Genomic DNA, 27,726 nt, shown 5'->3' on the forward strand with positions numbered 1-27,726 from the left:
GGCAGCGAAAACAAAAACAATCAGGAACTTTCTTGATCAGAGCCCACAGGAATGCCATACTAGGAGACTCCTCAGTAAGTCACACTGTTCAGCTGGCATGCAGAACAAACCCTCTCCCAGACCAGCATCATGCTTGTATTCCCATTCCACACAATAACATCCATGTCAAGAGTATACTCTGCCATAGGCACACCCCAGCACACCTTCAAAAAGGAAACGGGAGAAGTATCCCCTCTAATAAAGACCCGCATGCTCAATGGCCTGTATCGAACAGCTCTCTGCGCTATTGAACGTTCGCTGCAAAATGATTACCTGAAACACTGCACGGGTTTGTCAAGAGATGGAGCTCTGTACATTGTACAACACTGACACCGGGTGTCAAAAATATTGTTTTATTCTTTCATTGAAACAAAGGCTTTTGGGAGGGGAAATAGGTCACGTTTAAAAACTAGTTACAATAAAAGTCTCAAGTCACTGTCAACCACCACATACCAGCTGGACAAAAGCCAAAATAGGATTATTTCAATGAAAGATCGGTGTCATCCTCAAAGTATCTGTTGCGCAGGATACAATCAATTTTACTTAATACAAAAAAAAAATTCATAGAATTTTAGAGATGTTTTTTTCTTGAGAGGCACACTATTTGTAGTGTTTCCAACAGCGGACTAAGGGCTTCTCTTTCTCTCAGCAAAAAAGGCCACTGGTACGTCCGTATGATGTAAAGCATTGTTCCGTCAAACTACGGCCCAAAGTCTCTCAAGAAACAATGTCTTCAAGCTCTCACAATTCTTCTTTTCCAGCATCCCAGTCATCAAGATCTATGTCACTGAGATCAATATCCTCTTCAGCTGGTAGCTATGAGAATTAAGCAGAGCATGAATTAAATAGGTATTTATTCAGATACATTAACTGATGTTACCATACTTTCGAAGGGCTCAGCAAATACAGAGGGAAAACGGATGCCAGTAGAAGAGAACAAAGCAAAACATGTTTGAGGCTTAGAGTAAAAAACAGAACAAGCAAACAAGGTCTAGATCTACACTACCGCTTTATAGCAGTATTGAAGTGCATTGATAACTGTTAGGGCACATGACACATTCTAATACCGCTTTCATAGTGTTACTTCCTGCTTTTTATTCCATATTAGCCAAAAGACCTCAACAAATGTCATTGTGGCTCAATTCAGACAACACGTTTCTCAATGGTGGTTTTAGAACTCCACGGCAGAGTTTTTACACCACTGTTGAGAAATGTGTTGTCTGGCAGGAAAACTCCACCCCACAGGTTTTTTTAAAAAAAGCAAAACACTCCACACAGAATATCCATGCTGTGCAGAGGAGAGTTCCTGCACAATCATGTGGAGGGCTCTGTGGAGTTTTCCGTTGAGTTGATTTTTCCGACTGGCTATGGAGTTCCCTGGAAAGAGTGGTGAAAGGAGTGAGTGCTGCTCTAGGAGAGCCGTTGGGATTTTTTTTTTTTGCAGCAATGGCTGATAGGATTCCATCAGGAGGGCTGGGGGAGGTGAGAGGGTAGAGGAACTGTCAATCAAACATCACGAAGGGTTTCACTGAACTCCATGGTAGCCCAGTCACACAATGTTGGAATTAGAACACGTTGTGTGGGGAGTACCTCCTAAAAACTCAACAGTTAAGTGGAGTTTCCACATCATGTTGACTAACATGTTGTCTGAACTGAGCCTGTGTCTGCTACAAGGTATAAATGTGCAAGAGGGGCACAGCATCATCATGATGGGATCGAAATGATTTGACACAAGGTGTAGATCTGGCCCAGTACATGCAGCCTAGCTTAGAGCCAAGAAGGTTTTTCACGTATACAACAAATGGCAGAAAAGACAGAGCCAGCAATACTCTAGATGGGAAATAAGTGTGAAAAATCAAGGTTTTCACCCTTTATGGAAGCAAAGAACAGATTTTTCCAATGTTATTAAACTTAAGAAACACCCTTCGCAACACTCAAGACCTGAATTGCTATTGATGAAGTGACCCAAGATTCATAAAGAGCACAATGAGCCCTAAACAAAAGTTCAGATGAAATGCTTGCATAGGTAGAGATGAAAAAGGTGCCTCTTACCTCACCATCTTTGCCATCCCATGGCTCTACAGTGTTAATTTTTGCAAAAGACCCTCCTCCTACTGGTGCTGTAGACCCACGACCAACGGAGAGTTCCCTGAAAGGAGAAGATTCAAAGCATAATTTAGAATTTTCTGCATTAACTACCAGACAGCCTGCCCAAGGTAGGACTGAGAGACAGCATAATGCTTGCATTATCTAATCGGCAATATAGAGCCTGCTTGTTTAATTTGCTATAACAAAGGGAAAAATCATTACCAAGCATGTCTTGAAAGATTTACTCAAAGTCAAGCATATAATATAAACAGGAAAGTCCTAACATAAACAGGAAAATAAAGCAACCCCAAGAATAATCTTCGTGCTTTTGGCCCCTACTGATACCAAACAATTTTTGTCCAAACTCAGCAGATAACACACAGCTTCTCGCTATTTAGGTACTAACAGAAGAGCAAACAAAGATGATACTTGTACCTAAGGAAGTCGTTAATCCCCTGCTCGCTGAAAGACCCTTTCAGGAGTGCAAACTTCATCTTTCGAGCATTAACTGCTGTCATAGCGGGGTATCCAAATCCTCCGATTCCCAAGGAATTTTCTAGATCAGACTGCGCTCCGGCCTCTGTCCACAGCCACCTTAGGGGAAAAAAGAGTTGGATACATGTCTCCTAGCAATTGTACATGAAGATAAGTTCTCATGTTCATGTGAACAAAGTAGCTTGGGAGCCCCTCTCTCAAAATACTAGAACCCGCGGTCAACCCATGAAGCTGATTGGTGGGAGATGCAGGACAAATAAAAGGAAGTACTTCTTCACACAGTGCATAGTAAAATTATGGAACTCACTACCACAAGATGTAGTGATGGCCACCTATTTGGATGGCTTTAAAAGGGGGTTGGATAAATTCCTAGAGGCAAAGGCTATCAATGGCTACTAGCCCTGGTGGTTGTGCGCTATCTCCAGTAGTTGAGGCAGTAAGCCTGTGTGCACCAGTTGCTGGGGAACATGGGTGGGAGGGTGCTGTTGCATCATGTCCTGCCTTCTTCATCCCTGGCCGATGGCTGGTTGGCCACTGTGTGAACAGAGTGCTGGACTAGATGGACCCTTGGTCTGATCCGGCATGGCACTTCTGATGTCTCTGCAGTTCCCCACGTGTGTTAACGCCAATGAGGTGTAACACTGAAGCAGGATGGGAGAGAGGCAAAGGAAATGGGAATTTGCAAAACACACAACCTGCTCCTAGTCCCTTGTCTCCAGTTAACAACCAAGGTAGGGTTAAATCTACACTGCCCCATAGTAGCTTTATAGCTGTCCCTGTATTTTCATTTCTACAGGAAATTTACTGGGGCACATTATTTTCCATAATACAAGTGACCACTCTGCTTAAAAAAAAGTATCAAGGATAGGGCAGCAATTTTCTCCAAATATCTGCTTTTTGTTATATTTCAAAACAACCTGTCCTTACCCCCACATCTTCTTTTTGTATTTGTCTGCCATTTTCAACATGACTTCCAAGTAGGAATTTCTACCTGCAGCTCCTGTTTAATAAATAGAAATTGCAAAAAGGAATGAACATGTTTAATGCCAGCATTAGAAACATATAGTAAGGCAGGAAAAAATGTGTCTTCTTGCTTACCTGTGTCAAGAATATGGGGCAAAACAGAAATGATACAGAGCTGGTGAGCATCACATGTTTGCTTCAAGACATCTTCGTTAATAATCTAAGAGAGAGGAACAAATGCCTTATCACCTGTAAAATACTAATTAAAAGTTGATTACAGCAACAGGCTGTCCTTTCGTTCTTCCATAAAGCTTACTCTGCATTCAACTTTTCTACCTCTCCCAATGCGATTGGCTTACCTGCTCTGATGTCAGAGCAGAGCTTTGCAGTCATACATGTCACAGCAATTTTAACTACCATTTGTCTTTAGCTGCTCCAATACCGTGAGTGCCTAGGACAGCCTTATGCCAAGCAGTCGAGCGCTAAGGCAGTCCTGGGAGACATCAGAAACCACATTCTGAATGAAGAATAAAATTCCTTATGCATGGGGTTACCCGGTTTTTTTAAGATTTACATATGGGAGGAGGGAACATAGAGTAACCTCATTGGATCAAGGTAAAGATTTGCTGAAGAGGCTGGGTCTGGATGGGGAAGCAGATGGGGCTGAAGTGGGTGGGGGAGGGAATGAGGCTGGGACATCTCGAGAGTAAGAGAATTGTTAATTATGTTTGGAGATAATTGCAAATAAAAATGCTAATATAGAAACCTGCCAGCCAGGCACAGCACTGCCTCCCCCCTCCCCCTTTAAAGTAGATGGCTGGAGTACTAGACTCACGGGGATATGGGGGGGGATTAGAGTGGGGGGGTGGGGAGGGGGGAAGGTAGAGGAGGAGGGATTGGGGTAGGAGGGTGGGGGTTTTATGTATGGAGTTTGTGTTTTTATGTAAGCAAGTTTGAACTGCTGAGCACAAGGGATCGGAAGAGATTTCAAAAGGGTGATTATGGATAAAAAGATAAAGGTATCAACACTCAATGTTAAAGGTTTAGGGGCAGTCGTGAAAAGGAAGAGAATAGAACAAATGCTTAATAAAGAGGGATCAGATATTATAATGATCCAAGAGACACACCAAGGCTCCGAGAATTCGAATATGATAAAATTAAAGTGGCTAGCCTATTATGAAAAGTCATTAGGGACATCAAAAAAAAATGGAGTGGCCACTTTGATTTCAAAAAAAAGTGGGTTTACATTAGAAGAGGTAAAAAAGGATGATAAGGGTAGATATCTTATGTTAAAAGGTAAAATTGAGGGAAAGGTCTATACTTTGATTAATGTTTATGCCCCAAATGAGAGGCATAGAGAGTTTTTTATAAAGTTGTTTAAAGAAATAGAAGAATTTAAGGAGGGGTATGCTATATTAGCTGGGGATTTTAATATGGTTATGGATAATAAAAGAGACAGGTCAAATCCCACTAATGCTGAAAAGAGGAACAATATGACTATATTGAATAAATTAGTAAAAGAAAATGATTATTTAGATTCGTGGCGCTTACTTAACGGGAATAGGCCTGGATTCTCATTCTTTTCCCCAGTTCATCATACATACTCCAGGATAGATCATATATTTGTTTCAAAAGACTTTGCAACGAGGATTTGTAAAATGGAAATGGGGGTAATAAAAGTAACTGATCATGCCTTGTTAAGTTTAGAATTTACAGTTAAGAAAGATTATAAAGAGGCATATAGATGGAAGTTGAACACAAAGATATTGAAATACAATAAAATAGTAGATAAAATTCGGAAGGAACTGTCGGAGTCATGGGAAATTAATGAAAAAGGAGGAACAGCTGGGTCAGTCATTTGGGACACCATGAAGGCTGTAGCAAGAGGAATCTGTATTAGAGAAACATGTAGTTTAAAAAGACAACAACGTGCAGAACAGGAAAAGTTAGAGATAGAAATTAAAAACTTGGAGGAAAGATATTGGCGAAGTAAAGATAAATATAAATTAGTGGAAATACAAGCTAAGAAGAAACAATTAGAAAATTTAAATATAGAAGAGATTCAAAAGAATTTAATGTATATGAAAAGGGAATATTTTGAAAACAGTGATAAGAACTCGAGGTTGCTTGCCAAGCTCACACAAAAAGAAAAAGGGAGGAATGGGATAGAAACGTTGAAAGATAGCCGAGGGAATTATTGTCATGCAATGAAAACTAAAATAAAAATTTTTCAGGAATTTTATCAGGAATTGTACAAGGGTAAAGAAATTCAACAAGAAAAGGTGGAGGAGTATATTGGAAGGTTTATAAAGAAGGAAATAAAATCAGAATATAAGGAGTTAATGGAGTCAGTAATAACTCAAAGAGAAGTTGAAGAGGTTATTGATAAGTTAAAAGTGGGTAAATCACCAGGAGCAGATGGTTTGGGTCCAGAATATTATAAGGTCTTCAAAGATTGTTTAGTTCCAAAATTAATGGAACTTTATAATAGGATATTATCAGGAGAGAAGATACCCGAATCATGGGAACATTCAGTGATAATTCTGATCCCAAAACCAGATAAAGATTTGACTAATCCCGATTCTTATAGACCTATTTCTTTAATAAATCAGGATGCTAAAATTTTTACATCTATTATGGCCAAACGACTAAATAAATTTTTGGCAGAATATATAGGAGCAGATCAATGTGGGTTTGTGGTAGGAAGACATATGCATAATTTAGTGGGTAGAGTTTTAAATGTAATAAATGTAATAAAAAAAGCAAATATTAAGGCAGGTATTATGGCATTAGATATTTTTAAAGCTTTTGATTGTGTGAGCTGGCAGGCACTAAAGAGTATTATAGATAAATTGGGATTTGGAAATAAATTTAAAAATGTAATAGAACAGCTATATTCCCAAAATACGGCGGTAGTGGTGGTAAATGACGGACTTACTGAAAAGATACGACTAGCCAGAGGAACAAGACAAGGATGTCCGCTCTCGCCGGTCCTTTTTGTAATGGTTATGGAAGTTTTGGCGAAGGCACTAAGGGAGGATAAAGAATTAGAAGGAATTGGAGAGGTAAGGGAAATAAAGCTAAACATGTTTGCGGATGATACTTTATTGACCATTAAGAATCCATTAAGAAAATTAGAAAGAATTAAATATCAGTTGAGGGAATTTGAGGAAATTACAGGGTTAAAAATAAATTGGTCTAAATCAGAGATGATGTTGTTTAACTATACTAAGAAGGAAGAAAAGGATTGGGAATTTAAGGGAATGGAATTGAAAGTTAAGAACGAGATTAAATATTTGGGAATTAAAATTACAAAAAATCTAGAGAATTTAGAAAGGGAAAATTTAACGAGGTTAAAGAAGGAGGTACTAGAGAAATTGGAAAAATATAAAAGATTAAATTTATCTTGGTTTGGGAGAATAGCTTTGATAAAAATGAAGATATTAGCTAAAATTAATTTTGTATTTAGGATGTTACCTATAAAAATATCAGAAACCGAGATAAAAAGTTGGCAAAATATTATTAATAAATATTGTAATGGAGAAAAGAGAGCAAGAGTGAATAAAAATAATTGGTACCTAAGCCAAAAAAAGGGGGGAATGGGTCTCCCAAACATAAAATTAAATAGATTAAGACATGTTGTAGAAGCAATTATGGGAGTAGGAGATTTATATTGGATGGAAGAAAAAATCATAAGTAAGGTAGAGATGAATCTGGAGAATGTTTTTTTTAAAGATGGAGGAAGAAAGTGGGTTGGAAGTATAGATAATCCACTCCTGAGGACTCAATGGGAAATTTGGAGTAAATTTAAAGGGAAGCTGCTTCCGAGCAACTCTCCCTTAGCACCGATAATAATGTTAAAGAATTTCCCAGAGGATCTAAAGGGTAGATTATGTAAAATATTAAAAGAGAAAAATAAAATAAAATAAAATTAAAGGATTGGGTAAGAGATATTAAAACAAGAGAAGATATGGAAAATTTGTTAAAGGAGAAGAAGCTATCTTGGCTAGAATATGGTCAATTAGAACAATGGAATAAAAAGTGGATTAAAGATAATAGAATGTGCAGAAAGATGACGAGGTTTGAAGAATTAGTAGTAAGTAAGGAGAAAGGAAAAGGAAGTAGTATAGTTTCAAAAGGATTAATGAGTGAAATATATAAAATATTGTTAGAGAAGGAGTTTAGAGAGAATACAGAGAAAATGATTTGGGAATCAGATTTGAAGATACAAATAGGGCGACAGAGCTGGGAGGGACTATGGAAACAAAGAGTGTTGAGAAGTTTATCAGTAAGAATAAAGGAGAATTATTTTAAAATTTTATGGAGGTGGTACCTAACCCCGGTTAGATTGAATAAGATAAGTGATCAACATTCAGCAAATTGTTGGAGAGGATGTGGGGAAAAAGGAACGTATTTACATATGTGGTGGCAATGCAAATATGTACAAAGATTATGGAAGATGGTGTTTTCAGAAATTGAAGAAATAGTGGGAATGAAAATAGAACAAACACCAAAAATAGCATTGCTGTCACTATTTGAAGATATAAAGTGTGGAAAAGGAACTATAGAGCTGATATCGAGTTTGTTGGTTGCAGCACGATTGATGATAGCTAGGAACTGGAAGATCCAAGGGGAATATTCTATTGAGGAATGGTATAAAGTAGTATGGGACATAGCCATTAATGATAAACTGACATGCAATATTAAGTGGAGAAAAGGCGTAACTAAAATAAATGAGTTCGAAGGAATCTGGAAACAGTTCCTAGTGTTCGTGTTTACTAAGGGAAGTGGGAAACCACCAGCAGAAGAAATGATTAGATTTTGGACTCAAGAATGATCCCGAGGTGGGGGGTGCACATTTATGTTAAGAATGAAGATGTTGTAGTGTGATAAGGCATATGTAATAGTTTTTGATATTTGTACTCAACAATTATTCAATATGTATGCAGCAGATATTTGATGCATTTTTTTTCTTATTGTGTTAGTTTCAGTTATATTTTGGAAATGTTTATCTATGTTTATATAGTGTTGAAAATGAATAAAAATTATTATAAAAAAAAAAGAAACCACATTCTGAAAAGGTCCATGAGTGACTTTTGTTAAAATTAAGTCACGTGAAGCACTTGTGGCATGCCAATGGATTTTCAAAGGGACAACATGTTTCAAAGCCCTTTAACAGCAAGCAAGCAAAAAAAACCAACAACTTTTGAGACTTCCTCCACGCACTGTATTAATATAGCCAATGTTGAAATTGTGTGCCTCCACTGATGATGCTGTGACAGTGGGATGGTGTTGTGCTAACACTTCCTAGAGCAATCATGGAAATGAGCAGAAATGCTAATTTCTGGAATGGGACAGGTCAGTGGAGCTCACAGAAGGGACCTGTCCCATTCCAGAAACTAGGAGTTCCACTCATTTCTGCGATGGCTCTAAGAAGCACTAAGCTACCTGGTACACCAGCAACAGGCCCCATTGGTACACAAGCAATGTTGGCCAGTGTGTTTGTGTGGGAGGAACTATTTCCTAGGTTTGTTTCCAACTGCATGAAATGTGTGAAGATAGTATTGCAATTTTCTACCCCAGAGCTAAGTACAGAAATCCAGGGAGAGATCAGGCTTAACCAGTCCTTAAAAACCATATATACCAACAGCACACGCAGATGCTGAGTTATGTAGCCAAAATGGGGCTACATAACTCAGTCTGGAGAAGAGAAGATTGAGGGGAGTCATGATAGCACTCCTCAAATACTTGAAAGGTTGTCACACAGAGGAGGGCCAGGATCTCTTCTCGATCCTCCCAGAGTGCAGGACATGGAATAATGGGCTCAAGTTACAGGACGCCAGATTCTAGCTGGACATCAGGAAAAACGTCCTGACTGTTAGAGCAGTATGACAATGGAACCAGTTACCTAGGGAGGTTGTGGGCTCTCCCACACTAGAGGCCTTCAAGAGGCAGCTGGACAGCCATCTGTCAAGTATGCTTTAAGGTAGATTCCTGCAATGAGCAGGGGGTTGGACTTGATGGCCTTGCAGGCCCTTCCAAATCTACTATTCTATTGTTCTAAGAGGGAGGGAACAACATGCCCACAGGAGCCCCATATATTACAGAAGTAGGGAAAAAATGGGGGGGGGGAACTGTCAAGAGAGCAAAAGCCCCACAAAATAGGCTAGATAATACTAAGCATACACAGTGTCAACAGAATGCTGCACATCTGTTGGGGCACTGGATTTGGAGGGGGTGGAAGAAGAGAGAATGGAACCGAGTATCCTGAGAGAAGGCATGGGTGAGCGGCATAATGGACAGAAGCGTTCCACTGTTGCAGGTCCTGCTGGTAAATGCTAAAATGTAAGCCAGGGAGGAATTAGGTTAGTTTATCAGGAGCAGGTACCTCTAGGAGTTCAGGTGCTGGTGCGTTATCTGAAAATAGATCCAGAGCACGAGCAACAATATCTGATTTTGTCCTTCCACCATCAAAATCAACAGGGTCCTCTCCCTTCTGGAAGATCTTTATTGTAGGAAATCCACGGATCTGGAATAAGGTTTCAAATGGTAACAAATCAGAGCGATAGACTGAACAGAAGAAATAGCTAACTAGGTAGTAGATGGTTTAAAAACTAAAATTAAGTTGGTCTTAGGTGCATCTAGATAATGGGAGTGACATGCAAACATAGGAACCACTGCATACATATCACTGGGTTCAAAAACAACAACAACTTCCTGACAGGTGACATGCAAACTGGTTATGATCTCACTCTGTGTATATTTTAAAATGAAGTAAGTTAAGTTGCACAAGTTAATGCTTAAAATATTATTTTTTTAAAAAAAATCCTCTTAGTCATTAGAAAGAGGCCACTTTCCCTCTGTGTGAAATTGGAGCAGTGCATGAAAAAACATTGGCATTACTTCTTGCTGCTTCTACTCACCCCGTATCGGCTTGCTAAACCTTGGTTCACTGTGGCATCTACAGCAGCCAATTTAACTCTTCCATTGGTTTGCTCCTTCACTTCTGTTGCAGCTGATGCCCATTCTGGCTCTAAACTGGGGGAAGAAAATGTGTGTTTGTGCATGTTTCTTTCTTTAAAAAAAAAGACTAGTGGTAACTGCAATGGTATGTCAGAATTAAAGAGGAGAAAATACTGAAGAAAGTTCAGACAACACATCAGTCAATGCAGTGCGAAAACTCTATTCAACGGGGCTACCGTTGAGTTGAGAAAAAGTCAACGCAGCATTTGAGTGACAGTTCCGCCACCCTCTTTCCTTCCCTGGTCCTCCTGATGGTATCCCATCTGCCATTGCTGCAGAAAAAAACCCGTTCTGGCAGCTCTCCTAGAGCGCAACTCGTTCCTTTCACCGCTCTTGCCAAGGAACTCTGTAGCCAGTGGGAAAAGTCAACGCAACAGAAAACTCCACAGAGCCCTCCACGCAACACAATGGTTGTGCAGGATCTCTCCTCTGCACAGCATATTCTGCGTGGAGAATATCTATCCGAAACCACCACCCCACCTCCACCACATGTGTTTTCGCGCCAGACAACACATTTCTCAACGGTGGTGTAAAAACTCCACCATGGAGTTCTAAAACCACCATAGAGAAACTTGTTGCCTGAACTGAGCCAAAGTCACTGAACAATGCCAGTTAGGTTCAAGTTTGAGGGTAGGATGAAAAAAATGTTTTAGATTCTTAAGAACTTAGGGGCCCAGGACAGCAATCCTGTGTGCATTTATGTAAGAGTAAACAGCATTGAGCTTGACGGATTTTACTTCCAGGTAATCATGGGCAGGATTGCACTGTGAGCCACTGAAGGTTTTCTTTTTTCTTTTAGCTACAATTATGCAATTAGAATGAATATTAAATATTGTACATGCTATTAGATTTACAGCAAGATTTACCTCAGACTCATCTGTGATCACAAATGAGGACTGCATTCTCCCAGTTCGGCCTGCCTGCACTGTTGATGAGGTCATCAACAGAGACCTTTTTACTTGCCCGCTGCTAAGGGCAATTAATAAGTACAAGGGAGAGGGTCTTTGCAGTGGTGGCCCCAAACATCTGGAATCAGCGTTCATCAGTGGTTCATCAGGCCCCTTCTTTGTAGGTCTTCTGGAAAGATCTGAAGACCCACCTGCTTTTGCTGGCCTTTGTTCTTATGAATTTGCATTTAATATGTACTTATTGAACTGAATTGTGCCCACGTTGTATTGTTTTTATCTTGTACTCTGTCTTGGGAGAGTTCCATCCTTACAAGCTGCTGAAAATAATTTTAAATAAATAAAAAAACAGAAGGGTAGCTGGTGCCAAGGAGCACCGCAACAAAACCAAAAGAGAGAACCACATGGAGAGCAATTTAGGCTGCAATCCTGTACTCACTTGCCTGGAAGGCAGCCCACTGAACTGAACAGGGCTTACTTCTGAGTAGTCATGTGTATAAGATTGCAGTGTTAGGATAGGATCCAACAGGGTCCATGAGCATGTGGGTCAACCCTGCTGGCCCCAGTCCATGGTGGTAATATAGTGCTTCCGGGAGCAAGCCCCGACGCCCCTTCCAGAACCCAGTGTTTTTGTCTGTGGTGGGACTTGCCCCTTGAATCACTATTATCATGGCCATGTTTGGACCAGGGTCATTGGAGCTGGCCAAGTGCTCATGGACACCTACTGGACACTACCTTTAATGTCCTTACCCCAAACTACCACCGAGAAATGTCTGCTTCAGATCTGCACTTTGACTCAGAGCCTAAAACCTTTTACTTACTTTTTGCAATGTCCACACCAAGGAGCGTAAAATTCAACCAGCCAGATGTCATCGCTATTTAAGACGTTCTTCTCAAAGTTGTCGTCTGTCAGCTCGATCACATCCTTTTTACCTGAACCTCCACTTTCACGGCTGCTCTGTAGTTGGAATCACAAACACAAAACGTCGCAAATGGAGTTAGAAAACCTGTAGTACAATCTGGCAAGGGTGACTTGACACATAGACACGGAGCACTGATTTTTAGCTAGAAGAAAGGAGGTGCGCACGTGCATGTGCATGAAGCATCAATCCACACAGCTGATTACGGGAACCTTGTACAGCTGGAGTCTGGTCTACCCATTGCCAGGCCTTCACTTTCCAATCCATTTATAGGCCTGCTCTTGAAAGCATTTTGCCTTGCAAACCATAATGGTGGTGCTACTATTAAAACTAGAAGAGTTTCTATTAGGCTTTTCTTTGCCGTTTCATCCCTTGCCATTTACCAAACCCCAAAATGCACTCTTCTGCGCTTGTCTCTTCCTTCGCTTTTTGATACACATCAACATGCCAAAACTTTTTCCACAGGGAAACGACAATTCCATTTTTTTTGTTATAAGCCAAAACACTCTGGGCTTGAAATAGGCACCATCTTCCAGTTGGCAGTGTTTTATTCTGGGTATAGAGAATGTATGTCACCCTGAGAGCTTTGGCTACAGGGCAACTCACAAATTGTATAAATGAAGAATAAAAACGTAAGAACGCTAACAGTGCAGTCCTGTGCATATCCACTTGCACATAGGTCCCACTGAGTTCAATGGAACTCACTCCCAGGTAAATGTGTATAAGATTGCAGCTAAAATGTGTGAAATCCAGGCAAAAAGGAAGTACATCTTTGTAAATATTTTTAATCTGCCCTTTTTGTGCTTCTATTTCTAGGCCCTACTACTTTTATGGCAGCGCTAGCCACATTGCGTTCCTCTGGCACAAAGGCAGGAGATAAGCTGAAGTCATAAATAATAAACACTTTTAAGCAAGGCCAGAAGGCGACACTGAGTACCATTTTTCTTGGTAGAAAGCCAGGGCACAAATCACAAACCTATGCGGCAGGGTCCTGCTATTTACTGTTTTACTCTGTACAGCACCATGTACATAGATGGTGCCATATAAATAAATAAATAAATAAATAAATAATAATAAAGGTCTTTTTTGTGTAAGAACTCAGCAGAAAAATAAAATAGACCCACATCTACATTGGAAAGGATTCCCCCCACCCAAATCAAACCCATTCTGCCAAGCCACCTGGCGCTGGCATTGTGACGGGCCCAGAGCCTGGATTGGGCCAGGATCTGTGGCAGTCTGCGTAAGGCCCAGATGCCGGACAAGATGGGCCCACTTTGATCCAATCCAGCATCTGATGTTCTTCCAGGCTCCATTTGAACCTATGCTGCTGAGCAGACCTGGCCTTTTGTGAACCACCCAGGGAGCTTCGGCTATTGGGCGGTATAAAAATGCATTAAAAATAATAATTTGCTATTGCTCAACATTTTAAAAATCTTCCCTGTGTTCTATTTGAGAATTTTAAAGGAGCAAACGTACTGCTTAGAGTTTCCAACTGTTAAAAAAAAAACCTTATGGTATAGAATTCAAGTAGGTTACACATTTTTAATCCCCGCAAAAGTATTCTGTTTAACCTCTAGTAGCTTCATGCAAGAACTCCTGCCTGGAAAACATGCTTATGACTGGTATATGAAAAAAGCAATACATTATTACTGCCTGGAAGTACCTGTTTTCCAGAATTAAATCCACCTCCTCTACCACTAAGGCGATCTTTTACCAGTGACCGGAGAGCACCTAAAGCCGCATCAACGATTGCGTCGCTTGTCCTGGCCCCTGAGGCACAAGAGAAAGACAGAAGTTAAGACTCACCACGTGTCAACACCTGGGGTCTCCACCAAAGTGTTGCCTCTGGGGACCAAAGTGCCCTGAAACACTTCTCTTGGGACCCGCCAGGCTCCTTATTTCTTCTAATATTTATTTTATTTCTTAAGATTTTTAAAGTTTTTATTATTATTGACCCTGATCAGACAACACGCTAAGCCACGGTGGTTAAGTATTTTGAGCTAAACATTATGGCTTAGCGTGTTGTGTGAACCATTCTTGACCATGCTGGCTACATAACCGTGGTTTAAACATATTACCTAACCCTTTGCTGCAAAAGGGTTAGTGGCGTAACCATGGCTTAGCGTGTCATCTGAACAGGCCCAATATTATTATTTTAACTGGGACGCTGGCATGCGTCAAAGCAAAGTACTACTGTCTAGCACCATCTTTATTTGGGTACAAAATAGCGGTTTTGTTTTTTTGGAGTTCAGACCCTGCCTCTGCTTTGTACTTAGTTTCTTGAACAAGTTACTTTTCTTTTAGTCTCTCCAGTATGCCTCTGGGAAATTAGTGTTTTATGACTGGCCACGCCCACCACGGCAGCCATTTCATGAATGGCCGAACTGCCATGGCAGCCCATTTTGTGAGAGCACCCATGATACTCCCTCAAAAAATTCCAAATGCACCCACGGACTCAAGAAGGATGTGGACCCTGGTCTTCATTTTTCAGTGATAGCCTTGAAGCTTCTCCAATCGCTGCGCTGCTGTTCAATACCAGCCCAAGGGGCTAATACTGTAATTAAAGGCACTGGAAGCCCTGCAGGCAAAACATTTAAGTGCCCGTAGAGCAAGTCTTTGGATGCTCATTAATGCAGCTACAAAAGCAGAAAATCTGTTTCGCTCTTTGGACACTCTGGGCTTCATCTCGGCAGTACAGGTCAGCTACTAAGACAAGCTTCTGGCCATTTCAATACACACAGAGAAGTAACATATGATAGTTGCCTTTGCTGATGAATCAGGACACATGTTGTAAAGCTGAGAATGTAAACTGTTTCACTTAAGGTGCTCATCCATGAAGTACACACGATTCAACAATGATAATAAAAAAGTACCACTTAATAGTACCTTGATAATCTTCTGCTTTGTTCTTGTTGGCACCAAATATCTTGATCGTGGGAAATCCTTTGACACCATACTGGCCACCAAGGGACTGGTGTTTATCTGCATCAACTGCTCCCACTTTCACAGCACCCTGTCAGAAAAGAAAACTTCTAGTTAGTTATGATTAATCCACTTGAAGAATGAAACCAAACTAGCCTCTAAAGAGGGGAGGAAGGAGGGTTCTATATAGGATGTTTGGTTGAACTAACACATGTGCATTAAATTCTGCCCAAACTGATGTAATAAGTCAAGGGAAACATTCCTGTTTCTGTAATCAACTTTTAATTAGTAATTTCAAGACTGTGCTCTTTGTTTAACTTGGACATTGATAAAGCTGTCTAAAATGAAGGGGTATTTCTATACTCAGAGGAGAGTAATTTTAACTGGGTTAGAAAATAAGGCTTGTATGAATACATTTAATTCTCTTTAAATTACATCCAAGAAAATCTCATATTTACTGTGTCAGCCAACCCATAAGGATCCTATGTATGCAACTGCATAAAGGTACTGAGATTAAACAGGATCGTCTAGAGATGCCATAATTTCCCCCAATATCAGTAGATTAAATTGCCATTATGCCACCGCACTCCTCCAGTTTGATTACAACAATAATCAATTTCTCTGTAAGGAAAAATACAGAGTGGGAGATCCAACTTCAATTTTTTATTTATATTATTATTATTATTCATTTTGAATTTATATCCCGCTTTTTTCCTCCAAGCAACCCAAGGAGGTGTACATAATCCTCCTCCTTTCCATTTTTATCCTCACAACAACCACCACCCTGTGAGTTAGGTTGGGATGAGAGTCTGTGACTGGCCCAAAGTCACCCAGTGGGTTTCCATGGCCGAGTGGGGCCTAGAACCCAGATCTCCTGACTCCCAGTCCAACACTTTAGCCACTACACCACAGTGGCTTTTCCCCAGCACTGGACAATTCTTTTTAGTGTCCCACCTTTCTACACATTAACAAGTCACTCTCAGCCTAACCCATCTCAAGGGGTTGTTTGCAAGGGTTTAAAATGTGATAAGAATGCAATGTAATATATCCTTATTAAAGAAACCTTACTTAAGAACATAAGAGCCATACTGGATCAGACCAAGGGTTCATCTAGTCCAGCACTCTGTCTGCACAGTGGTGAACCAGCTATCGACCAGGGACCCACAAGCAGGACACAAATGCAACAGTACCCTCCTGCCCATGTTCCCCAGCAACTGGTGTAAATAGGCTTACTTGCTCAACTAAAATTCATACAATCCATCAATTAAATGTGCATATATCGGCATATGGGAAAACTATTTCTAGAGCACTCATATTTTTAAATGATGCCCTCAGGTTTTGTATTAGGGGCAACTTTTTAGTGAATTCAGTGTTTTTGTAACTTAACTGATCTAACAAATTAAATGGCGCAGCTCAAGTGCAATAACCCGGAATGCATTGAGATAGAATACAAGGCTGCCCCCTAATCAGCTTTGGCTGCATCAGCTGATTCGCCAGCTGCGCCCCTTCCTAGAGTCAGAAGACCTAAAGACGTTAGTGCACGCGCTGGTAACTTCAAGGCTCAACTTCTGCAATGTGCTCTACATTGTGCCTAGTCTGGAAACTTCAATCAGTTCAAAATAAGGCACCGGTACACGTAGGCGTGACCATATCAGACCAGTTTTAAAATCTCTTCACTGGCTGCCAATTAGTTTCCGAGCGAAGTATAAAGTGTTGGTTATTACCTTTAAAGCCCTACATGGTTTGGGTCCAGGCTACCTGTGGGATCGCCTTCTCCCATACAATCTGCCCCGCACACTTAGGTCCTGTGGGAAAAATCTACTTCAGCTAGGAAAAACTAGATTAACAACTGTTACCCAGAGGACCTTCTCTTCTGCTGCTCCCAGACTGTGGAATGGCCTGCTGGAGGAGACTCTTCAACTTAACAGTCTCCTAGCTTTCAAGAAAGCTATAAAGACTGATCTCTTCCGGCAGGCCTATCCAGTGGAATTTTAAGATGTTTTTAGAATGTTTTTAGGATGCTTTTTAGGAGGTTTTTAACAATGTATATTATGTTTTATTCAGTTTTATGTATTTTATTGTTTGTTGTTCCCCGCCTCGATCGGAATGGAGAGGCGGGTAAGAAATAAAAAAATATTATTATTATTATTCCTTTACATATGAAATGGGACATCCCATACATTATCTTCGCAACCCCATGTATCACCTAGAGCTCCAGTGTTTTAAAAAGGCAGATTGTAAAATGTTATACATGTTCAAGGGAAATAAAACAACAACATATGTGCTACCAAGGCAGCAGATGACAGCCGGCTTTTCAAGCAGCAAGGTAGACAAAGGCAACACTCAACGGTAGAGCACATGTTTTGCCCCTCAAAGGTCCTAGGTTCATTTCCCAGCAGAAAGGCCTGCCCGAAACCCTGGAGAGCTGCTGCCAGTCAGTGTAGACAACACTGGGCTGGATGGAGCAGTGGGCCTGACTGAGTCAGGAGATCGTTTCCTGGTGGGTAGTTTACTTACTTTCAGTGCGGTTGCAGCTTTCTTCCATTCAGGGGTCAGTCTTTGGCAGTGGCCACACCTTTTAGGAGGAACAAAGAAAATGGAAGCACATTATTTAAAAAGTGCTCAGCATATGTATTGCCAGTCTTTTTTGCACTCTGTCAAGGCCATGTGCTGGGAAGACACAGTTAAAACTACACAATAAACCGTGATCAGACCTTAAGCCTGAGCACTGTTTCAGTCCTCTAGCGGGCCATGCTCTTTGGTACCTGCATCTGTTTCTAGCAGAGCTTTCCAAGCACATACAATTGTGTCAATTGAAGAAGCACCATCCACAAAAGGCCTGCCCCCCCCCCCCCGACCTCACAAATTCTCCCCAACAGGTGCTACGCATTTCAATAGGTGCACAACAGGCAGAAATGCAACTGGTGTGGCTCTGTCACAACCTTTTCAAACTGGTGCAGCATCTCTTGAATTCCTGCCTAAGGATGCAGATCCTCCGTCAGAAAAAAGGTGGCAACACCCAAGCTCACCTAGGAATATAAATCCCTGCAAGCCAGGGCCCAGGCACTGTCGTGATTTCCCCAATCCTGGACTCTGTGTATAGAAGATTCCCTCCCTCCTGTCAAATTCTTTACAAATTGCACAGACCTAGACAATTCTCTCCTTGTGCCTACCCTTCAGAAGCCAAAGGTTTGGCATTACACATTTCCCCAACGTACAGCCATTTCTGCATGAATGGTAACTTTATGTGGACCAAGTTTTGCAAGTGCACGAAGAGCCCTTACACGCTCTCTCATCAAATTAGACAATATGTCTGCCAGAAGGGTGTGGCCATCAGCCATGTCAGTGACAGGACTAACAGGTGCGTTATGCTCAGTGAACATGCAGAAGCAGGCCTTGTCTGTCACACACACATTTGCCTAACCGAACCACTGATGATATCTACAACAGTTCCAGACAGCCGTTTTGTGCCAAGATACAAGAAATGTTCATATGGTCACAGCTAGCTTATAGCAATTCAGAGCGAAGGTGGTAAACAGAACATACCCCAGTATTAATTACTACCCAAACAACATGGGTCAATTAAAGCTTACCATGGTGCATAGAACTCTACAAGCCATAAACTGTCACTCTGAATGACTTCCCTATTGAAGTTTGTTGGTGTTAGATCTATAACGTCATCACTGGAAGAATATAAGCTGTTAACAGCCAGGAAGAGGGTGCAGCTTACAGTTCCTGGAATCCAAAAAACAGAGCAAAATTAAAGACCTTTCAATCAGCAGCTTTGGCCAAGAGAACCCTAAAGAAGAGACAGTAAAGTAGAGTAAGAGAAACCAGATCAGGTGCTACCAATCCAAACAGGACAAGAATTGCAGAGAGGTTAAGTGACACACCCACATTTGCCATTAGGTGCTTCCAATCTCTCTGAAGAGCTCAAAGTATAAATGTGCCAGTGTGGTGTAGAACTGAGACCCGGGTTCTAGTCCCCACTCAGCCATAAAGCTCAGTGGGTGACTTTGGGCCAATCATGATTCTCAGCCTAACCTACTTCACAAGGTTGTTGTGAGGATAAAATGGGAAGGAAGAGGATCATGTACACTACTTTGACTCCATGGAGGACGAAATGCAGGATACAAATGTAACAAATAAAAGTAAGCCAGTATGCCACAAGAGACTATGTATGTGATTGTATGGTCAAGTTAACTTTTGCATGCTACCCGAATATACACCATAGTACAAGCTTAAACTTAATCTTCTTAATTTTAAATGGACTGAGCCCAAATCAGAGTTTTGTACACAGAGTAGATTCACTCCAATTAAAAGCTGCAATCCTAGACACACTAGAGAAGAAGCCCCATCAGTCACATTGGAACTCACTTTCAAATAGGCATGTATAGGTATGCGCTGCACCTCACACTCTATGCAGAAGAGACACACCTCTACTTCCAATGTTGATTGCACAAATCTGCATGCTTTATTATGCTGTCTATGGTTTTACTGCTATGTTTTCGTGGTATTTTAAAATGACTGTAAACCAGCCCGGGGATTTGAATCAAAAGCTATGTTTAATTTAAGTAATATGCCAAGAGATCTTCAAGAAGTCTTTAATCAAGCTCAATCAGCACATGATCCCTTTTGAAAACCCAGTCTTTAGTACCCACTTATCCAGTTCTAAAGGATGTGCCCAGGTTAGTCTGTTGCAGCCAAAGCATCCTGTTTAATATCAGTTATTTTAAGACCAGTGTGGGACAGAAAAAAACCTGTATGAAAGCACTTCGTTGGGAAGCATCACCCTTACAATTTGCTAGTAGAATCTACTAAGTACAATAGTAGATGACTCCATGAACAGAATTCCTGGATAACCCAATTAACAGGATTGGCCACCAGCTAGCTGCATTGATGACTCATTCCAACAACATACACCCATACAGAGGCCATTCTATAAAAACATTAAGAGTAGTTATCTTTTCCTGCTAGAGAGCTTCCAAAATCAGAACCTTAACACTCACTAGCTGGGGTTTGCAAGTGATGTGCATTTTAATAAGTAGTGCCTTACTGGTGAGCCATACAAAGTTGCCTTAGAACAATGGTCTGACTTTCTATATCTGCTCTGGATTAGAACGGGTCTGATTCAATGTATGAACCAGAGAGGCGGCCTTACAAAAGTATTTGCACCATCCTCAATAGCACTAAAGCCATTTTTTTTAAAAAAAGTTCACAGAAACCTGGTCTGTTCTATGTTTTGCATTTTAGGAGCATGTGCCTAACTTAGCATGCCTAGGAGAGACCACTACATTGGACAGGCCAATGACTTCATCTGTCAGGTATGCTTAAGGGTGAATTCCTGCACTGAGCAGGGGGTTGGACTCGATGGCCTTATAGGCCCCTTCCAACTTTACTATTCTATGATTTAGATCACACAACTTTCACCACATCTGAAAGTTCATCACCTTACATTTGCTTACCAGTACCAAAAAGGCTTGCACTGCCATAAGCATTTAATCAGAACCAAGTCCCACTGACTTCATTCAACAGGACTTACTCCCAAATAATTTTAAGTACATAAGACATGCCCTACTGGAACCGTCCAAGGGCCTATATTTTCTCAACATTCTGTTTTCCAAAATGGCCACCCAGATACCCATGGGAATAGCACCCACCCACTCAGGTTCACCAGGAACTGGTATTTAGAGGCACCCTACCTCTAAATCTGGAGGTAATGTAGCCATCCTGACTAGTAGCCACAGATAACCTTATAAAGCTATCTAAATTGGTGACCATCACTGCATTGTTTAACTATGTACTTCCTTCTGCCTATCCTGAATCTCCCACCATACAGCTTCACTGGTTCTAGAAGGATGAGGGATTGCAGCAGTAACTGTAAGAGGCAGCATGGTGTAATGGTTACTGGGGGACTAGGCCCAGGTTCAAATCTCCACTCAGCCATGAAGCTGAATGGCTTCAACTTGTCAAGCCTACTTCAGCGAGTTGTCACATGGACAAAACAGGCAGGAACGGGGAGGCAACCCTGCACACCGCCCTAAGCTCTTTGGGAGGAAGGCCAAAATAAAAATATATAATATATATAAAAAATAAAAATAACGTTCTTCAGCAGCAGAGAGCCCTCTTCCCCTTCATGCCCCTCCCTTCTATTTCTGTCAGTATCAAATCAGAGTAGCCTTCCCCAATCCGGTGTCCTTCGGATGTGTTGGACTATAACTCCATGTTGGGGGGAGAGTACTGGGTGCTGTAGTCCAACATATCCGAAGGACACCAGGTTGGGGAAGACTGACCTAAGCTATTGTGCGTAAAAAGCCGGAGTCCTCTTCTTTTAAAAGAGGGATGGGCAACTTAGCGGCCCTCCAGATTTCTGTACTACAACTCCCATCAGCCCCAACCAGCAAGGCTAATGGGCAGCAGGTATTATGATATGGAAGTCGCACTCCGATGGCCTACCCCAATTTTAAAATGTTTGCATTCTATTCCAACATGCAGCAACAGTTTCAAAGGGTGGGGTGGGGAGAGGATCCTGACCCACACCGTGATCCAGAACCAAATTTAAATATTAGCTACCGAGACTGTACAATCCACACCCGTTTTTATTAGGGCTAATAACAGGGCTAATTCCCCACCCCACCGGGCTGGGAACCTCCATGCCCCACTATCACCTTGCAACGATGGCAGCCCTCCCCGCTCTTGCAATCACTAAGAGATGAAGCCTGCCCTCCTCCAGCGACAGCATCGCCTCCCTTACCGAGCAAGAAGCGTCCTCCGCCAAAAGCGCCCATGTTGCAGCCTTACGAGCCTCCCGCAGACTCTCTGGGTCTTCGCACCCCCCACGCTCGCTATTCTACCCAGCCCCTCCGCCAAAGAGTACCAAATGCCTCCACGAGCCCAGCCGTGGCCGCCGCTCATTGGCGCTCTCGGCGTTCTCTCCTTTGCATAACCAATGGGAGCCGGACGGATCATGGTCGGAAAGGGGCGTGCGAGCGTTCAGAAGGGAGGAGGGACTCCCCATCATCGCGAAAGGAAGCCAGAGAGACGCTTCGGCGCGAGGAAGGACCCGGCGCGGTCGTCTGCTTCCTGCACGGCCCCTTCCGTTTTAGCCTCCGGATGACGAGCCATAGAGTTAGGGAAAGAAACGGTGGCCGTTGCTATCCAGAGCACAAGATTCGTTTCAGGCTGTGCCTTTGCAGAGACCATTGACTTATGTTTATTTGCATTAGTTAATTTAACAACAACAACAACAACAACAACAATAATAATAATATAAAAATTATTTGTTACCCGCCTCTCCCTCCGGATCAAGCCGGGGTACAACACAAATGCAAACACCGTATAATTAAAACATTTAAAACTAATGCATTATTAAAAGCAGCACATTAAATAAAAATATAGAACAAAGCAAAAAGGAAAGGAAAGCATACTCTCATTTCATCATCCCTTTTCCCGCTATACATCTTATACCTGCATTTATCTTATCCAGTAACTATTCCAAGTATTCAGTCCTAAAATTAAGGGCACAAGCCTATGCATACTGAGGCCATAGCTAGACCTAAGGTTTATCCCTGGGTCATCCAGGGGTCAAACCTGTTCATCTAGGTGACACACAGGGGATCCAGTGCTCAGGCAGGGGCGAACCCTGGATGATCCCAGGATAAACCTTAGGTCTAGCTGTGGCCTAGACAGAAATAAGTCCTACAGTTTCCAGCACTCCCCTGTCAGCCATGTTGGCTGGGGAATGCTGGGAGTTATAGGACTTTTTTTATGTCTAATTGAGGCACTTGATTGTGCCTCAAGTGATGCTTACTTTTATTTATTTAAAGCATGTCTCCCCCTGCTATTCTAAAAAAAAAAAAAAAAACGGCTTCCCAAGCAGTTTACAAAGATGCCCTGCCCTGATGTTTACAATCTAATGACTATATTGATAGATATTGAGGTATTTGGGGGCTATGACAATTACTCAGTCTCTCTCTCTCTCTCTTGCGCCCCTATTGTGTTCTCTGGCCACAATTCTATTAAGAAATTGTCGCTGGTTTTGTATCTCAAATTTGGTATCAGGTTGTATGAATCCAGTTTCTTCCAACAGTTCAGGTTGAACTGTGATCATTTATTAAATATTTTGAATCAGTTCATTATAAGAATGAATGGTGCAACTCTCATTTATTTATCCCAACAACCTGGTTACCCTCCCACATGAGAGAGGGGCAGAAAAATAGACTGATGTTTTGCAACTTTAACTAGGGAGAGGCAGACAGGAGAGTTTATTTATTACATTTATATTCTGCTTTTTTTCCTACAAGGAACCCAAGGCGGCATGCATAATTCTCCTCTCCATTTTATCCTCACAACAACAACCCTGTGAGGTAGGTTGGGCTGAGAGTTTGTGACTGGCCCAAAGTCGCCCAGGGAGCTTGAAGACTAACCAGTTTATTATGACATAAACCACAAGCAGGCAATACAGAGCCCATGGGCTGCACTTGGTTTCCCTGGCCATTTTTGCAAGGCTGCACTTTTGCCAGGTCTTCTCTGCTGCTGAATTTGTGGCAGCAACAGCTGCAAAAAACAAAACCCCAAACTCAAATGAACCAACCAAACAAAAAAAAGGGCAGTGATTTTGCATGGAAACAAGCCATTCCAGGAGCGTACAACTTGTTTGTTAGTGGAATCGCACTCTGCCTGCCCCAATTCCGCCTACTATTTATTTGTTGTATTTTATACCATGTTTCTGACGCCAGCCAAGATGATTTAGAAAAATTTCAGAAAATAAAAACCATTATCAAATAAATAACATAGTAAAATAGTAAAAACAAAAAACAAACAAACAAACCCTTCAAAAGCCACAATAGGCACTCCACATGACTTTTGAAATTGCGGGATGGGGTGGGGCAGCGTTGCTGCTGTTGTGGAAAATTTGCCAGCAGCAGGAATGTGCATCCCTCAGATAGTTCCAGAGCAATCCTTGGAAGTTGCCCACTCATGGCATAAGCCTTTGTGGATTAAAGTCCACTTCATCAGATACATGAAGTGTTATCTTGAGCTGCAAGTATATATACACACACACACACACACACACACACACACACACACACACACACACCTGCAGGGCAGAGAAGTAAATGGTGAAGTCAGCAGACAATGAAATGCAGAACGCAAAGACAATGATAATTAAATTACTAGCAGTATCCATTCAGAAAATTGTTAGTGATAACATTGATAAGCCAATTAAAAATTGTTAGTGATAACATTGATAAGCCAATTAACACATGGTGTGTGTGTGTGTGTGTGTGTGTGTGTGAGAGAGAGAGAGAGAGAGAGAATCTTGGTTCAAGCCTACTGCCCCTATCCCAATATTTCATGCAGATGTATATATACATTTCTAAGCTGGCACTTGTTTGAATTCAGGTAGCTGACAGCATTTTGATTGGCTGGAATGTCCCTTTTCCAATCCTTACTGGACACATCATTGAGTCTTTTAAAACATTGTACCAAAGGGCAAATGCCATTACATCACAATCTACATTAACATTTTAATAACCAACATATGAAAGCCGGTTGACAAAACATTGGCACAGAGAAACATTGGCACAGTGCAAGCACAAGCAGGCAATATTTAACCATTGGTGAGATCATTGATTATGAGGATGTGCGTATTTAAAAGACACAGTTATTGTCCAGCTTATATTGACTGATAAGCTTTTTGTTTGGACAATACCAGGAACCAGCATGGCTTATTTTTTTTACTAAGTAGCTAGTACTGTGCTCGTAGTTCCTAATAGGGCAGCACACAAGGATGAAGAGGCATTTCGGAGTATAATGAGAATAGTTTTTCTTTAGTAGGCTGGTATTTTCAAGAGTCTTGAATGCTCTCCCCCTGCCCATTCTCTAATTTCATATACCAAGTAAGCTCCAAAGTTTGTTGTAGGATTTATTTCCTGACTCAATGGGTCAATATGCACTTCATGCTAAGCTCCAGGGCTTAGGGTGCGCACAGGTGGCAATTTGGCATATTCAAGCCGCAACTGCAGCTTGTCATGTCATGCAAACCCGGCGAGGGTGAGCTGTTGGCATGGCTATCAAACCACTCACAACCCATGGGCAGTTTTAGGGTTGCAGGTGGTTTGTCAACCACCCCAACTGCAGTCAGCATGAACAGAACCAGCAAAAGGCAAGACCTCAGCAGTTCAGGTCACAGGCAACAAGGTTCCAAGGCAACACAGAAGACAAGGGGCAGGTAGGAGGAGAGCCAGAAGTCAGCCCAGAAATACATCAGGAACTAGTCAAGGGAGCAGTCTAGATTCAAGGGATGCTGGATTCAGGAAAGTCTGGTCAATGTTGTTTCAGCGACTCTCTTAGCCTTACACTGCCGGTTTTTTTGCAGAGGCTAGCGTGACCAGATACAAAAGAGGGTAGGGCTCTTGCAGCTTTAACTGTTGTGATGAAGAGGAATTTCACCAGGTGCTGCATGTATACAAATTACACCTGCTGAAATTCCCTTTTCTATACAGCTGTTAAAGATAAAGGAGCCCTGTCCTCCTTTTCATATGGTCACCCTACAGGGTAGACCTCCAGATGTTTGGATTTCAACTCCCAGTATTCCTGTCCATTGGTCATGCTGGCAGAGACTTATGGGAGTTGAAGTCGAAAACATCTGGAGATCTACCTTCTGCCCACCCCTGCACTATTGCACCCAGTAAATTTGGAGGTGCAAGCAACTACTGTGAAAACACAGAGACGTTTTTCTGTAGGGGGTAATGTTAGTGTACTGATATGTTTTTCAGAGACTTTAGTGCATGGCACAAAAATAGCCAGCAGATGGTGGTGTTTGCTTTGATGTGAAAGTCATCCTGCCAAACAAGAGTTTTGAAATAATGTAAATATGATGAGGGACACAGATGCAGCCGGCAGTATGCATGGATTACAACGAAAGGCGAGAAGGGCTAATTCATATGGTTTATGACATAGTGGCCTTTTAACCTAATGCAGTTTCATGGAATTACATTTTAATTGTCTTATTGTCTTAGTCCATCCTGGGAATATCCTTAAAGAGTAGTATTCTATTCAATTCAATTATTATTTATTACGATTGCAGACCAGCAAAATCAATATAAAACATACAAGGGATAAATAAAAAGTGTCATAAAAACAAAATACAGCTTTTTTTGTATTAATGTTTTATGTATTTTATGCTTGCTGTTGTTCCCCGCCTCGATGCAATTGGAGAGGCGGGTAAAAAATGTATTATTGTTGTTATTATTATTATTGTGAAGTTCCTTCTCTCAGGAGGATTGCAACGTTATTTTTCTAATTTGCATTGAGGTCATAAGAAACTTAGAGACCCTTTCAGTAATATGGGAGTATAAAAATACTTACAGTGAGTAAATTAAATAAATAAATAGTGGGTTATTAATATTTTGAATAAGTTAGAACTGTGTGCGATTCAAAGCATGGCACACAAACTTACCAGCCATGTATTCACACCTTTACAAGGATTATCAAGGGCAAAATGAGTCTCCCTCAGTACCAGCTGGCCCTAGGGCATAGATTTCACAGATCACAACTAGATCAAAGTGTCTGAAGCTCTGTAGAATCATCATTTTGTGCACTGAATAGATTTGCAGAATACAAGAACTACTGGACCTAAAGGAGGTGCTCTGTGAGATTCATACCAATTTCTGAGCCAAATCAACTGGGATTAGAGAGGATCAAATGATACAGCAGGAGTAAGCAATGGCCTTTTCCAGCCCACACAGTTTCAAGAAGGTGAACATCTGTACAGAGCACAACCAGACAGTGGACACCAGTCTACAATCTGAAAGAGACAAGAAACGTCTTGCTTTATTCAGTTATCCAAGAGAATGAAAAGAAAGCTTTACAGTGCAATCCTAGGGGCTGCTTAAACATCATCTTTGCCCTGCGGGGGCTGTGAATCAGCGCTGCATCAGTTACATGACACAGCCTCCAATTTGCAACCACCGCAGGGCAAATAGATGAAGCTGCACAGCCAAAAAGCCAGGGACTTTCCCCACTTTTTCTGTTGAAGTGAGGTTGTGACGGCTCTTCTGCAGTCTGACCTCACTCCAGCATCCAGCCAGGTGTATTCCCAGGTGGAAGACGTCCTACAATTGGTTGCCAGAAGCTGGGTAAGAGGCAGGGGGTGGGACCGGGGAGCCGAATGGCTGTTGGAAAACCCTTACTGTCTCCTGCGAATTACCTGGCACCACCCTGTGGGGGTTTCTTAAAAGCAGAGGCAAGGCAGCACCATCAAGGCACCCTCTTTTTCATGCTCTCTTAGGCAGCAATCCTATACATACTTATCTGAGAATAAGCCCCATTGAACTCAGTAGGACTTACTTCTGAGCAGACATGTA

At 41.6% G+C, this 27,726-nt stretch overlaps 1 protein-coding gene across 1 annotated transcript; it reads right to left on the reverse strand.

Moving 5' to 3' along the window:
• Nucleotides 1–378: 378 nt before the first annotated feature.
• On the reverse strand, nucleotides 379–22,212 carry PDIA6 (protein disulfide isomerase family A member 6). The gene is made up of 13 exons (XM_063125162.1): nucleotides 22,110–22,212; nucleotides 18,949–19,090; nucleotides 17,873–17,930; nucleotides 15,320–15,446; nucleotides 14,097–14,203; nucleotides 12,335–12,471; nucleotides 10,509–10,623; nucleotides 9,974–10,114; nucleotides 3,721–3,805; nucleotides 3,550–3,622; nucleotides 2,563–2,721; nucleotides 2,092–2,188; nucleotides 379–855 (listed from the first exon to the last, which is right to left on the reverse strand). Exons 1-13 carry the CDS (start codon nucleotides 22,141–22,143, stop codon nucleotides 781–783), a joined length of 1,350 nt encoding a protein of 449 aa, XP_062981232.1. The 5' UTR covers nucleotides 22,144–22,212; the 3' UTR covers nucleotides 379–780.
• Nucleotides 22,213–27,726: the final 5,514 nt, after the last annotated feature.

This window comes from Elgaria multicarinata, chromosome 4 (assembly GCF_023053635.1).
Source record: "Elgaria multicarinata webbii isolate HBS135686 ecotype San Diego chromosome 4, rElgMul1.1.pri, whole genome shotgun sequence".
Lineage (NCBI taxonomy): Eukaryota > Metazoa > Chordata > Lepidosauria > Squamata > Anguidae > Elgaria > Elgaria multicarinata.